Source organism: Rhyacophila brunnea, unplaced genomic scaffold (genome assembly GCF_057557595.1).
Source record: "Rhyacophila brunnea isolate RB1 unplaced genomic scaffold, BYU_Rbru_1.0 scaffold_21, whole genome shotgun sequence".
Classification (NCBI taxonomy): Eukaryota; Metazoa; Arthropoda; class Insecta; order Trichoptera; family Rhyacophilidae; genus Rhyacophila; species Rhyacophila brunnea.
In genome coordinates, this window is record NW_028232871.1 from 24068511 (window position 1) to 24084106 (window position 15596).

Here is a 15596-nt window from a genome sequence, read left to right on the forward strand (position 1 = left end):
GGGTCCTAGCAACTAAATTATTAATCTCCTATATATTATTATCCTAAGAGATTTTGGAAAATACGTCAACTTTTTTATTTAAATACCACTTTGTTGATTATTAAAGGAATTCACTTCAATTTTTGGAGTCCCGAATCTACTTCCATTTGAATCGGGCACAATCTGATAAAACTCGACACAATCACAGATAAAATCATTTTTAAATCGCGTTTTACATCCGTCACCATACATTTTCGCTACTTTACTGTATATCTACCGCAAATTGATTATAATGTCGCTTAATACTTTCTGTTTAATCGAAATTTCAGAAATCAGAATTAATATTCCACAAATCTATTCAAATCTGTAAGTAGCACATTGGCGCATTATTGAGTTTTAACTAGAAATAAATACATCTTTCCTCACTAATTACTACGAAAATATAATCTAAAACCATGTCACTGCTTTTTATCTGTCAAACTTATAGACTAATGATTGTCATTTGTTTTCTTTCGCAAAACAAGTTCATTTGATGTGTCAGAATTCAAATTTAGAATTTGCAGAATTAATCGAAAAATGTGACATTTCTATTAGCATGTTAAATAATCAATATCAATCAAGATGAGTTTTCTATTAATTAATAACAAATTTGATTTTTTTTAAAATACTTCTTTGTGGCTCTTTATAATGTCATTGCTCTTTACGCACTATTTTTTATTGAATAATTACCTAGGCTACTAATTTCCATAGATATAGTCATATTAAGTTGCCATTGCAAACAATGAAATAAATTAATACGAATTGTTATAGTTGACAAAATTTGTGATATTGTATAATATCTACCTATTTTTACCATCCTTATCATCATCAATCTGGACCTATCCACTGCTGGATGAAAGCCTCCTCAGCCTTATTCTACTCCTTACTTACACATGAAAATCAGTGATATTATACTATCTATATTTATAATGCCAATTTTATCACGAGCCTTAATAAATCCACTGCTGGATGATAGTCTTGAATTTCATCATCATCATCAATCCACTGCTTGACGAAGGGTTCCGCAACGTGATTCTACGACTATCGGTTTAACGAATTTGTGATATTATACCTATTTCTATCATCCTTATCATCATCGACCTGAACCAATCCACTGCTGGATAAAGGCCTCCCTAGCCTGATTCTACTCCTTTATGTCATTTGAATTGCAGTATGTATCAAAATTGGTGATATTATATTATATCTATTTATATTGCCATTAGCATCATGAGCCTGAATCAATCCACTGATGGATGAAGGCCTTTCTAATTTGTTTGTATTTCTGTCGATCATATGAATTGCTATATTTATCAAAATTGCTGATATTATATTTACCCATTCATAATATCGTCATTATCATCATCAACCAAGATCAATCCACTGCTGGATGAAGGTTATCCCAACCTAATTCTACTCTTCTTAGTCACATAAACTGCCATACTTTTTTTTAAATTTGTGATTTTATATACCTACCTATTTATATCGTCATCAACCTGTATCAATCCACTACTGAATGAAGGCCCCATGAATGATTCCCCATTTTTAGCTTTTATAAATTCCTGTTTTTATCAGAATTGGTCTATTCCTCTCAGATATAATATGTATTGCTTTATTATTTATTAACATTTGTCTCAATATGAATGTCCCGCACCGGGAAACTATATTGGCTAAAGTTAATTTTGAATTCAAAATTTGATTTGTAAATATTATTCTATTTTTTACATACATTTATTTTTTATAGACAATGAAACAAAACAATGTTTAAATTTGTTTTTTATGCTGCTAACCTTTTTCTATTATGTAAATAGGAGCCGAAAGAGATTAATATTTGGATATAATGGGTCGCTTTTTATGATAATCACATAATATTGCTGTATATTCGAATAAATGAGATGTATAGTTATTTATCATATTTAAATGCACATACCTACACATATATTGTATTAAAATTAATATGTCATTGGTAGCAATCGGCGATTGTCAGCTGTTCTGCTAGGCCTAGCAGCCTGAAGTGGTGTCAGGTGATATTGTGAAGGCCTGACTCCAGAATAGACTACGCATATGACTCCAAATTTGTATTGGCAGTGACGAGATGCAAATCGTAAAACTGACAAATCAGCGAAATGTCAAAATGTCTGACGTAAATGAAAATCCATCCCGAAGGGAAAACTATGGCGCCGTTTATGCATACTACACAATTATATTAATATACAATACCGCCAAGCCGTCTGCAAGACCTAGCGAAACAGACTGGCGACCGCCAGCTGGCTCAGCTAGTATCAATATAATATACGTGCGTTACTATGGAAATCAATATGACATTTCAGTATTATTTCTATCAAGTACAAATTTTTTTGATCGTTTAAGCTAGTCAAGTCAAGTTTATATGATTCAACAGAAAATTTAAAAACGTTGTATATAAAAAGTTCTTTTTATCTTGTAATTTATCTAGATATATTATCTGAAAACTATGTTATTACTTTCATTTTTAATCTTTAGACTAATTCCGCTTGTGACCGCCATCATTTCTGTGGAAATAAACTTGTGAAACTGTTTAAAAACGTACTTATCTGTTTATTAACCTTTGTTTTCCCACAATTAATAATTTTCTCTAACACCCTGAATTACCGACTAATAAAAAATTAACTAGTTAACCTGAATGAATACTAAAATAATTAAAAGATAAAGAGAACTTTTTATATAGGTACCACGTTTTTAAATTTTCTGTTGAATCATAATATAAACTTGACATTCTATGTATTAATAAATACTTTTTTTTGTACTTGATAGAAATACTGAATAAATATAGAATACTGAAATGTCATTTTGACATTTCATATTGATTTCCATAGTAACGCATGTATTTAGTTGCTAGGACCCTCTTAGCAACCAATAATAGTGTTTTACCTTTTAAGATTTTTTTCTGAAATAACTTTCCATACAAAACAGAATTAACTGAAAACAATTCAATTCTGCTTCAAGATGGCTAAAAGTAGGTATTAAAAGAATGCATTGTCGTCGTGTTCTGATATATTCTAAAAGTTTATAATATAAATGTCTAGCTAGTCGGGAAGTTAATTAAAAATCTTCAATCCTCCAATACAAATCTTGGACAAACAAGGAAAAATTTGTACTGGAAATACAAGAAAAAATTCGTACTGGACAAACAAGAATACGAGCCAATAAAAACGTGGTAAAATAGCTTCATTCAAGCTTGCAGAACATATAAATTGGCAAGTCATAGGTGTCTGAATATCTTTAGCATTTCTACAGGTTTCATTCGCTTTCTTACCTTAGCTGATGTCACTAACTTCTTCAAACAACCCAGTTGGCACAAAAGACTTCATAGCATTTTTTCGCTTCATCAAACTGCCACTTTTCTTTTATAAACTGTCCTACCATATTCTGTTAATTAATTACTATAATGTTTTCTATCACTTGTGGAGCTATTGACCTTTTAATCTTTAATGCATGATAGCACTTGGTGCCTATTACATGCAAAATGTTTTTTTTGGGAATTTAGCACCTTTATACTCAACGATATTCAATTGTGCCAAGCAACAAATTTAATATTGCTTCTGTCTAATAAAGGTACTACATTCCAAGTTATTGCGTCCTGCTCGGTATCTTCGTGTAAAGTCGGTATGAAGACAAAGATACAATAACGAGCCGTGCGCTTTCTACAGGAGCCTGCATATCGTATACTCTTGTCACTGGATGGATGAGTAACACATGACAAAGAAGCTGACATTCGGGAAACCGAAAGGCAAACAAAAACCTGGCCAACTTCGGATAGTGTCGAGTTGGATTGAAAGACCTTGAGCATCCTAAACTAGAGGGAAGCAGCTATGGATGGAGGCAGATACTACCAGATATTGCCTACATAAAAACAAGCCAGCAAAGTAACGTTTTTTGTGATTAAAAATTCGGTCTTGCGGTGACACCTACAATTTTTTGCTTGAAAAATCAACAATTATTATGTAAATTTTACCCAGTCGATCACTTCAAATTCTGGATCTTAATTAATATCTTAGAAACAATTTTTATTTTATTCTTCATTGCTTAAAACAGTGTCTGCCAAACTGTGTGCCGTATAATTTATAATCTACAGGGTGCAAGTATTTTCCATCACTCGATTACCAATGTATGAGTGGGTCATTAATCCTTTTGTAAAATTTAACAAACTTAAAAATAGATCACGTGAATAAAGCCTCATTTTATGAGCCATAGTTGTTGTCATTTTGGATTTTGGTTCGTACTCAAATATCCTCGATTAGCTTCTACAGCCGTTAAATCTCTGTTGCCATTTGGATTATCATATCTTTGTGAACACCCACAATGGGTAACGATTAAGCGTCAGCCTATAACGTCGTGGGTCCCAGGTTCGAATCCTGGGTCTGGCAAGTACACATATTGTTTTTTAAGTTGTGTATGAGTCAGAGTATGGACCTAATAGGTTGAGCAAGTGGCTAACATCCGTTTCTTGTAAAAACAAAATCTGTTGATACAAACCTCCACTCTGTAGAGGCCCATATGATCTTATTAGGATCGGACATGGTCGAGGAGATCTTTGTGAATTACGTTTATCAGCGCTCATGGAAATGAAATTTAAAAAAAACAGGAATGATCACAGGTGGTAGATAAGGAGTTCGGTGTTTGATTATCTAATTTATAGTCGCGTTTTGACATAATTCTTTATCAAAATCAATTGTATCCTTCCCACAAATAAAATTACTGTCTATTTACCTATCTACTTATTAAGTTGATAAAACATCATTACTTTATCTTTACCATTATTAAGATTTTATTTTTTTATTCATACCATTGAAGACAGATTAAAATGAGAAAAACTTTGGACCAACAGCCATATTTAATTTTGTAGTAAATTTTACAAGAGTTTACTAAAACAGTTACAACTTTTATATTATATGATTAATTTTAATATTTAATCAAAACTTGTGAAAGTTTAAATATGTAGGTAAATTTGTAAGGTTTCAAGAGATATCTAAATGTAAAAAACAAAGATTGACGCCGATTGTCCAGAATCACTTGGTCAACAGCGGCACCAAATTGGCACTGATTGTCTCCAATGGGTTAATAAAATATATTTAATTCTTTAGGGATTTTTATTTGATGTGCCACAAAACAAATTCCTCTTCTCCAGTGTGTCATCCAAGGACCACTGAATTTGCTCAAGGTAGGTAACGTTTTCATAAAAAGAAGAGAATTAAAACAGTGCTAGTTTTATTTTTCTAATAAATAATTTATAATACAATTTTTTAAAGTACTCTGTAGAAAAATATACTTTACAACATCTATTTACATTATTATGTACAAAAGAATGACAAACAATCTCAAACCAGTTTGTGATTTACACTAGCGGGTCTATTCTATATACAAGGCTGCTTTCGATCCGCTACGGCAACTACATAGGGTAGGAAAGTATCGAATTATTAACACTTATTGTAACAATTAAAATAATTTTGTTATAATCGTTACAATAAGTGCTATGTTTTAACAGTACCTCTCTTGGCTTTGATAAATTTTAGACCGAGATAGACAGTTCAGCAGTGGGTCTATTCTATACATATCGAACACTAAATTGATAAATAGTATCAAACTTAGGGTAGGTTTGTATCAAAATATTAGCACTTATTGTAACAATTACACGAAGTTGGATTTTATTGTTGCAATAAGTGCTATATTTTAACAGCACCTATCTTGCTGCTGTTAAAATATTGCACTTATTGCAACAATAAAAACCAGCTTCGTGTAATTGTTACAATAAGTGCTAATATTTTGATACAAACCTACCCTAAGTTTGATAATATTTATCACTTTATCACTTTAGCGGTCGATAAGCATAGAATAGACCCACAGACGGTTAACTTATTGTAATTGTTACAATAAGTGTTAATTATTCGATACTTTCCTACCCTATTTAGCTGCCGTAGCGGACCGAAAGCAGGCTTGTGTATAGAATAGACCGGCAGGAACAAATCTATTATACTATTAATAATAACTACACTAGATGTGAGTATGTATTTCATTTTACCTAAATTGAAAATAAATAATTAATTACAACATTATATTTTCCTGTTCAATGAAATCAAATAATAAAATTTTATTAATTATAGAATGACTATTTTTACATGAGCAAAGATTCATTCAAAATAGTTTATATTACATTTAAATAATAGATAAAATCACAATTGTCTTGAAAATAAAATGACAATAAAAACAGGTTAATCTAAACTTCAAAAATATATCCACAACATTATTTAAGCATAGCAGTGTCAACAATTTAAATAAATTCTCTAAAAATTCATCATCTAATTTAAATGTTGCCGTGTTAGTTTAAATGTCGAATCACTTTAATCCAGTGGGTCGACTACATGAGATGTGCGCGAAGGTCTATTGTTATCTTTATTCATCTTGTCAGCCAAGAGTTGCAATTGTAACTTATTTCCGTTTGCCGTAGCTCTGGCTCTGACTTCCGCCAAGGCTTCCCCGATTGCCATTGATTTACTCTTCAGTTTTTCATTCCCGTAGTTGTAAGATCCCCTGCAACATATTGTTCTTTGAGGACAACAGAGTTATTTGCACACAATAATATATTATGCATATAGTTATATGAATTGAGCCCATATCCGGAAAACGAGCGTTATCCTGAAAACGGCATTCAGAGATATTGGCAGTTAAACATTTCAGTTGGTTGTTGTGGAGATACCCGATATCGAAAATATTTAATTCTGATGAATAAAAGTAGTTAGTAATTGAGAACACGGTTTATTAAATAAAAATACTTTGTTGGATAAACCACCATATTTATAATGAAATATATGGTAACAAATTTAACGCTGTTTTTCCGTATAACATAAAATAATCGTATAACTCTGATTTTGATGGTAACATCCTTTAACCTAAGTTTTTAAGTGAGTCACTTGAAGTGATGTCTTCATCAGGAAGTTCACTGGGAAATGCCAATAGAAATGGTGTATTTCAAAAAAATACTACCTTATTCTTAGGTCAATAATTATTATAAAGCAAACATTATTTGTAGAATGTTTATCACATTTGAATGGTCAAAGACATAGCTTATAATCAGTAACTTTAAATGTGTAAATCTTGCCCATTTTAGAATAATAAAATGCCTAATTCTTGTCAAATTTGGGATCACAGAGATTATCAATATAATTTTTTATTGTAAAAATTTCACTATAATAATGTTGACATAAATTTCACTAATAGTTTTATAAATGCTTTTAAAAATTAATAAAAAAAATCTTAACACCACTTCACATGGACGTACTGAAATATGACTATATTCTAAAACATTAGAGCGAGAGGTTTAAAAGAATAATATTTTATGTAATAAAAATACATTATGCAGTCATCAAATGTTTAAAATAAATATAAAGAATAATAAGGCTTCAAAATTATGTAAATAGATTATCTACAACGTTTAAGGAATGTCCAGGATCATGCTTTGAAAATAGCATAAAAGTTCCATTTTGATGTACGCTGAGCATGTACCCCCGTAACGGCTGAAAAAAATGTATTGCACAACTTCTGGCAGCACTTACCCACATACATCAAAGTATATTTTCTTTCATTCTTTCATTTCTTTCTTTCCTATAAAAGTTTTATAATTTTGACCACTGTTTGTTTTTGACATAATAATTAGTTTCATCAATGCCTTTTTTAGATTCAGATTTTGTTACAAAGAGTAAAATATACAAAGAGTATCGCAATAACAAATGGAAATGCTGCGAACGTCCGTAAGCACGAATTGTGTGTACAGTGCCACAAACTTATCTGAAGAATTGATGGGGGAACCACAGTCGAAAACTACCCAATCAAGAGTCGCAACTGGACAGAATCTGACATTGGAATGGCGTATTCAATATGGCGTCCATATGGGTTCTAGTAGTCCCATTTTTGACCATTATTCAGATAAGTTGTTTGGACTGTATGTCGTGTATGCCATAGATATTATGGTATACGGATAAACAGCGTGCAACGCGTGGTCAGTTTGGACTGTTTACTGCCTCCTATTATTGTTAGAATATCAAAGTAATATTTAGTGAGTGCATGCATAGGTGTATGCCGTGTAATTCAAACTGATTTACCAAAAAACAAGCTCGTTTTCCGGATATGGGCTCAATTGATAAATCAAAAGTAATACAAAACAAACTTAATTATTCAAATCTTTCATCACTCATATTGCACCAAAAAAATCAGACTGCAGATCTTTTATAAACTAAGTAACTCCATAACACCCAATAATACCATTTCATCATATTTCTGAGATCGGAGATAACCCCAATGTGTCACGGATGTATTCTGTATGCAAAACAGTTACTAAAAGGTGAATCTTTGAGTTGGTACCCGTGTTTAACCGTCCATCCAAACTCATGCGTAATTTGTGTTTTCTTCAGGCAAGGTCATGGGATATAGCAATGGGTGCAGTGCGCTATCCACAAACGTCGCAATAAATGACACCTCAGGGGTTGTCTAATTACCACGAAAGTGTTATTTTCTACATTTCATACTAAACGCATAGTATTTTTATCACAATTACATGTTATGTTGGAATAGACGTGCTGATTACTGACGACAGAAATTAATAGCGTACAATTCTAAAAATCCCTTGATATTTTCTGTATTCAGTTATCATTCAGTATTAAAAGCTAGCTATAGACAGGTATTAAATGTTCAATCGATCGTGGACAGTGACGTCCCGTGGGGGTAGACAGGTTATGCGTTGCATATGGGCGGCAGGATCAGTGAAGGAATGAATACAAATATCACTTCTTTGACAGCAGTAGAGATTTTCCATGAAGCAGACGATGTTGTCAATTCATTAGAAAGTATCAACATCATAATCAAAGCATAAAAAATCCTGACAACATAACTATTGTAATACGTATTGTATTGGAGGTTTATCGGACGGGAAAAAATTTCACAATAGTGCCTCCAAACCCATCAGTGCCACACACCTTCATAGACCTAACACCGCCACTGTTTGAGAGTAGGTTTAGTGGAAATGCTCAAATTCTCTTTCATTCATTTTAAAGATTTTTGGTTTATTTGTCTTCTAAGACAGCCGAAAATTAATAATAAAATAGTTAAGTACGTAACAAATCTGAAGCAAAAAATGAAATGGGACATTATAAGACTGCTTAAGGGCGGCATTTTGCTGAGGGACGTCACTGATCATCGATGACGAAAATCAAAGCGATTCAGTTCATCAATCTGGTCATTGTTTAATTTAGATCGCGATCATGTTTTAAATTGACTTGATCGCGATCCAGATTGAACATCTAATACCTGCCTTATAGGTATGCACACTTGACAATCGAAAATACAAACAAACTTTAGAGTTTATCGGTATATCACAAAAATAAATAGAACCAACAGTACTTTCTGTGGTAGATGTAAAATAGCGTTGTTTTTCTTTCGCATAAACATAAACTAACAAATAGTATAGATTTAAATCTGTAAGATAATAAAAACTTAAGAGTATAATTCTTAACCGGTTCTATGCCTTAAGTGAGTTTTCTCACTCTGTGAAGCCGTGATCGACAGGCCTCACAATCAAATTTCGCGAGTTATCCTGTCTGACTTTAAACTTAAATTACTAGCCACTGTCAATTGATTTAGATAATCTAAAAAAATAAACACACAGTGACATCTGTTTGAATAATTTTGAAATACTAAGCCACAAATTATCGATATTACAGCGATTTTAATGAGAGCTTCGTTCTATATTCAATGTGTGTCATTAAAAATCTGCGGCCTGTCAGATACTGCCATAGTAATAGCGTGAGGCATAGAAAAGGTTGATGATACAAGTGATTTAATAGAGGAGCTTAATAAAACTATTGGGATACATACAGTATAGCTATTGTTTGAAGAAGAGCTCCGATTGTAACAAATCCAATACAAAGAACAACAATGACTGTGTTCGATTTTTTATCGACTCCTTTGACGCCATAGAAAGGTTTTCTTTCATTGTAGGCATCTCTCGTTTTGTCTCTGTTTTCATAGAACGAGGAATCACTCCACGGCCTAAAAAAATTACATAAACTAAAATTATAAAAATTTGGTAGGTAACATACATTTAATTTATAAAGGCAATATTTTAGTCACAGTGGCACATTGGAACTATTTTTATGGTTTATGGAAAACATGATGTCTGACAACAATTTATCACATATCAGTTTTGGACAGTTAGACATTTTCTACATGGATGAGTCAAATCAATACAGTTTGCTGATATTTAAAATTTAATTAAAGTACTGCAAAATATTTTTAACACGTCATACTTGATTCTAATCGGATGTATTTGGAATCAAGTATGTCGCAGTATCATGTGTCGACAATTATTGTAGATAACCGCCTTGTTTATGGAATTGCTCCGAGTGATATCTGTGTTATTTTGGAACAATAAAAATAACAGAAACGTGTTATCGTGTTAACTATTTAGAATAGCCCTGCTGGTGTTTTACACAAAAAACAATATTAACGTTGTAGCATTGACACATATTACTTTTCTCGGTGTAATAATGGTTACCAATATTTTAAGTCATCTGAAAGCATCTGTAACCTCTGATCATACATTCATCTCGGATGACTTCAAGCCGCGTGACCAACATTCGGCCAGAGGGAACAGAATTCAAGATAGGCACCAATAGAAGTGCACTAAATACCAGCAAACCGTCCACAACAGTAGGTTGAACAAACGTTATATATTTTTGATATATCGTTGGACTATCTTGTAAGCCATTTGCTCAACCTATTAGGGCCATACTCTGACTCAAACACAAATTGAAACAACATTGATTTGGATTTATGAGGATTATAAGATACGACTCACGATATAATATGAAAATAAAATAATATGATTGAAACCTTGGCTGCTCCGGTTCGTGATAAGCGTTTCTATATGAGATGTCACCGGGCGAACGGCATAGTCCTAGATCGTAATCTGCCCGGCTCTTTGGTCGACCGAGCACAGAATAAGCTTCAACTATTCGGACAAACGATACTTGAGTGTCACCATCTTTTGCTTTGTCTGGGTGGAACTATTGAAAAAATTGAGGTGATTTTTTTAATATAATGTCGAGTGAATCATTGCAATATTTGTATGATGACATAGTCGTGGACCTGAACAAAAAATAAAACCTAATTAATACCTTTTAAATATGATGATGGCGCCGAATGCTTTGTATTCTTTGGAAAGAACAAATAACCAATGCATTATTCAAAGACTGAAAATAAAAAGTAACATTTTGTACAATCTCACCTGTCCTGATCTGGATTTCCCCCTGATTAGCAATGGGCAAACCACAGAAAATGTCGATAACTTTGAATTCGTAGAGCTGCACATTACGGGAGATGGCACTTCGCCGCCGATGAATGCATTCTGACTGTGTTGCTTTATGGTAGCAAGTCATGGCACATTGCAAAGGCTCGAAGCAACCATATATTGAGCTTTGAGAACAGGTGTTTGTGGTGTTATAATTTTAGAAGTAACGAGAAGTTAAGAGAGTGGACCAAGCAACCTCTAATCCACACATTTCCAACCTTTTTCGAGTCATGACCAAGTGATCTGTGACTCCGATTAATTGTAAAATGCCATTTTAATAGGGTAAAAAAAGAACATCAAATATAGATTTTTCAGTATAAGATAATTCAATATAGTCTTAACTTAAGACATATTTAATGCGATGGCTGAAATTGTAACTCGGTAACCAGCTTCAAAATTGGGGGGTTGAGTTTTCGTTAATGCCAAACTCATGTCATTCTCAACATTTAATCAATTTCTTATTTTGGTTTTCAAATGAAGAAGTGTTGAAATTCACTCTCGCAAAGATACGTGGAATGGAATTCAATGGTACTACGATTTAACTCAGAATCAAATTTTTTTTATGTTTACTGTTTCAGCCGGCGATCCCACAGAAAACCCTTAGTGACCTCACTTGGGGTCGCGACCCATAGGTTGGGAATCCGTGATAATCACACTGAGAGCGAAAAAGCAACACTGGATCTAACTCAACCATGTGCTATGAATACCTTAAGAGAATTACAACTTAGCTTGCCTGTTTCTCAGGGTGACCGTCTTGGAAGGCCACTAAATACCATCTACAGAGTGTATACGGCGGCTCTATAGGATGCTGGCATGACCTGGGAAGATGCAAGAAGAATGGCAATTGACAGGGTTTCTTGGAGGTGCCATACAATCTAACTGAAGAACAGATGTGGTCAAAGAAAATAAAGAAACGGCTGTCAATGCTTTTCCTAGGAGGCATTTTCGTCTGTCGGTTGTTATAGATATACCATCATAAATTGTCCGGTGTTCGAATATAGAACTAAGCTCATCACAGTATAAAACATATTGATATGCCAGCATATGGCACCCTCACTCAGCCGACAACTTATACTGGTGGACCTATAGCTTGACATGAGAAGACACAAGACGACGTGCGATCTTGGAGGCGACGCATGGTGTCCATACTCTGGACAAGGACTAAGAAAAAAAGACAATATTCACAATTCATTTATTTCGTGTTTTCGTGTAACTAGCTTGATACGATATGTAATGTAAAAGGTAAGCAATTGGGAATTTATCTATATTTTATTACTTACTTTTTTCGATAATTCGATGAATGAACGCTTAATATCCCTGTATGAGCAGTCTCTTTTAAGATTAAGGACTTCGTAGTGGGTTTCGTGAAGGCATCTAGAAGTATAATTTTAAATTAAACACAATGTTAAAGATCTGAGATCTGCGGCAATTTGACATTGCCAGTCCAATTTAGATTTGTGGAGAAATGTACACAATATTATCATCACCTTATATTGATGCCCTTTACGAAATAATTGGAAGTACACCAGACTCGATTAGAAAACATCACGCGTAATAATCTTTCGCATACAATCATACATAATAATATTATTATAAACACTGTTTTCTCAAACGTCAGAATTCGTGATTTTTTCTTTTTCTGACAGAAACATAATTTGTTGCCGACACAAAAAAATTATATTATTTTTTGCACCATCCAAACAATCAATGGAATAATAATTATTAGAACAGCACTAGATTTGAAAAATATCAAAGAGATTGGAATTCTCTTTGTAAAATATTATTATATTTTGTGATACTTTATCGTACGATTAACATCGACGTTTTTCCAGACCTACATAAATTATTCACCATGGACATGCTACTCCCTGAAAATGAAATTTGTTATTCGTTTAACCCGACTATAACAACCGATATACACCTACCTGAGCAGCATGCTTGGGCAATTTCATTGTACATACAAATAGTATACAATATTGGACAATCATATTAGGTACCTATGTTGACCATACAAGCAGCATGAATATTATGTTTGTATACTTGCGGAGAGTTTTTTTTTAATTTCATTTCCATGAGCGCTGATAAACGTAATTCACAAAGTTTAAGCTTACGGGCTAAAAATTTCTGTCTCGTAGTCGATCTGCTAATGTCTGCATGAATCCGCCCAATGATGGTTCAGGCCTCATGGCCTTGGATCCTCTGAGGATGCCATGCTTTAGGCGGTAACAATAGCACGTCTATTAAATAGGCTCAATGGACCGTGTAAATATGCCAAAATTAATCAGTATGATACTGTGCAAGTACCTCCGTTAAAAAAGTTATTTCTCACTGATCCCAGTTAATGTTTTAAAATATTCAGGATGTATTGCTGATCTTCACAATAGCCCAAGTCAGGCAAATGTATGTGGTCACGTGGGGCTCACCATTGTGAAGAGGGTGCCATAAGCGTTAGCGGGCAAATGTTTGCCGTCTATCAAGTGTCGGTGCTACAACACACGCACCAACATGGCCCCCACAAGGAGGGGGCTGACAGGGCCCTAGCGTGGGAGCCCAGACTTTGGAGGGGCCCAGCGTGGCAGGTCAACCAGTTAAGTGAGATAAACACACACCACAAATTTGCTCTAACAGTAAAAAAAAAATATTTAGGCGCCATTAGACGAGTAGAATTTTATTTTACAATTACTTTTAGTATGTTTCCTGTAAAATAAAAATGACTATTTATCTAACTTGGCTATCACAAAAGGGGGTTGCGATCAATGTTTCATAATACGAGGGTTCCGAAAACATGACTAAGCGTCGTAGACAGCTTGGAGTAGTGGATATTTGTGGACAGGGAACCAAACTACACGCAAGTCTTGCGTTCAACTGTTCCTCGCGATTCCAGCACCTTGGACACCTTATTTTACGGACAACCCTCGTATGAGTGCCGACAATTCAAGCGGATTTATTTAAATATACCTACCAAAAATCGCTAAAAATAAACGGAATACCCTTTATTTTACACGGAATCCTGGAGTTCCGCAGAATATCATTTGAGAAACACTACTGTAGAACATAACACTGCCCTTAACCTTAGTGATAGATTGAGGGGCCTGCTTCAGGATGTGGGGGCCATGAGCACCAATATTCACCTTGCTTGGCCCAATATGAAGACAGAGCACAATTTTATTCTTTCTTGTGCTTTGCGCTCATTGTAGATTTATCCTATTCAACCTACCTTTAGGTATTGAGGCCATATAGAAAATTTAAGAGACAGGAATTTTTTAATGTTTTTTTGTTGTAAGTAAAAATCTTTGCCACTTGACAAACATGAATAAAACCAATTTCCTTTTAGACTACACACGTGTTTGTCAAATATAGTCGAACTTGGTTATTACGATCACAGAAATAGTGAGATCTCAGATGTAATGAGGAAACATTCTTTGACATTTTAGTTTATGATTTTCTCCATACATTTATTCACTTTTATAACGAGCTACTTCTCGGGTATACCGAGCAAAACTGTTAATGTGTCGATCGTTTAAAAACAACATTTTCGACCCTAAGCAATAAAATCCGACCGGGCAGTTAACTAGACTGATGCCGCCGGGATCGGATTACGTTTATGACACTAGCTAAGTGTCTAAGTACCTAATTGGTGTTTTCGCCGACGACATTGAAAAGGTATCCACGCATATGGTTGAAATTGCATGTAAAAATCCAAGCTTTGTGAAGTCAGTCACCTACCAACGCCGGAACAGCACTTCATTACAATAAACAACTTCTTTTGTAGTTTATGAATACCATGCTTGTTTCGAGGATTTTTACGATGGTTTTCAGATTTTTTATGTTCTATGCTTAAATAGAACGTGGCGCGAAAAATGTTATATAACGATATAACAAGTAATGCTTATAACGAGCAAATTCAGTCGGTCCCATCTTCCTCGTAATAATCAAGTTCGACTGTAGTAATCTTGTCTGTATTGAAAATGTTAAAAGCAAGAATTGGACGGGGTTTAATCAGTAAATAAATAAAGCTGCGTATAAAAAAAACATTTTAATAGTATGTATCCATTTTCACGGTTTACAATAACATATAAATAGTTTAGTGTACCAAAGACATAGTAATAACACATTATGTTATGAAAAATGAAATGTAGTTAATTGTTAAATACACAGTTGAACTTTAAATCATAAGTCGCCTTATATTTCATATTATGAAAGA

General features: G+C 33.7%; 1 protein-coding gene across 2 annotated transcripts; it reads right to left on the reverse strand.

The window, feature by feature from the left end:
• Positions 1 to 5245: 5245 nt before the first annotated feature.
• LOC147070877 (dnaJ-like protein 60) lies at positions 5246 to 13044 on the reverse strand. Of its 2 annotated transcripts, none has more exons than XM_085948791.1 (6): positions 12880 to 13044; positions 12673 to 12766; positions 10936 to 11108; positions 9919 to 10092; positions 6006 to 6582; positions 5246 to 5443 (listed from the first exon to the last, which is right to left on the reverse strand). In XM_085948791.1, exons 1-5 carry the CDS (start codon positions 12966 to 12968, stop codon positions 6393 to 6395), a joined length of 720 nt encoding a protein of 239 aa, XP_085804917.1. In that variant the 5' UTR covers positions 12969 to 13044; the 3' UTR covers positions 5246 to 5443; positions 6006 to 6392. The 2 variants fall into 2 exon arrangements, with proteins under 2 accessions (XP_085804917.1, XP_085804916.1); XM_085948790.1 differs by having other exon boundaries at positions 5989 to 6582.
• Positions 13045 to 15596: the final 2552 nt, after the last annotated feature.

Bases quoted from the DNA above. Each gene is read 5' to 3' on its own strand.
- LOC147070877 (XM_085948791.1), bottom strand. From the start codon at position 12,968: ATGATTGTATGCGAAAGATTATTACGCGTGATGTTTTCTAATCGAGTC. The intron at 12,767-12,879 runs GTGATGATAATA...TTATACTTCTAG, and splicing joins GTAAAGGGCATCAATATAAG to ATGCCTTCACGAAACCCACT. The intron at 10,093-10,935 runs GTTTCAATCATA...TAATTTTTTTAG, and splicing joins CACGAACCGGAGCAGCCAAG to GCCGTGGAGTGATTCCTCGT.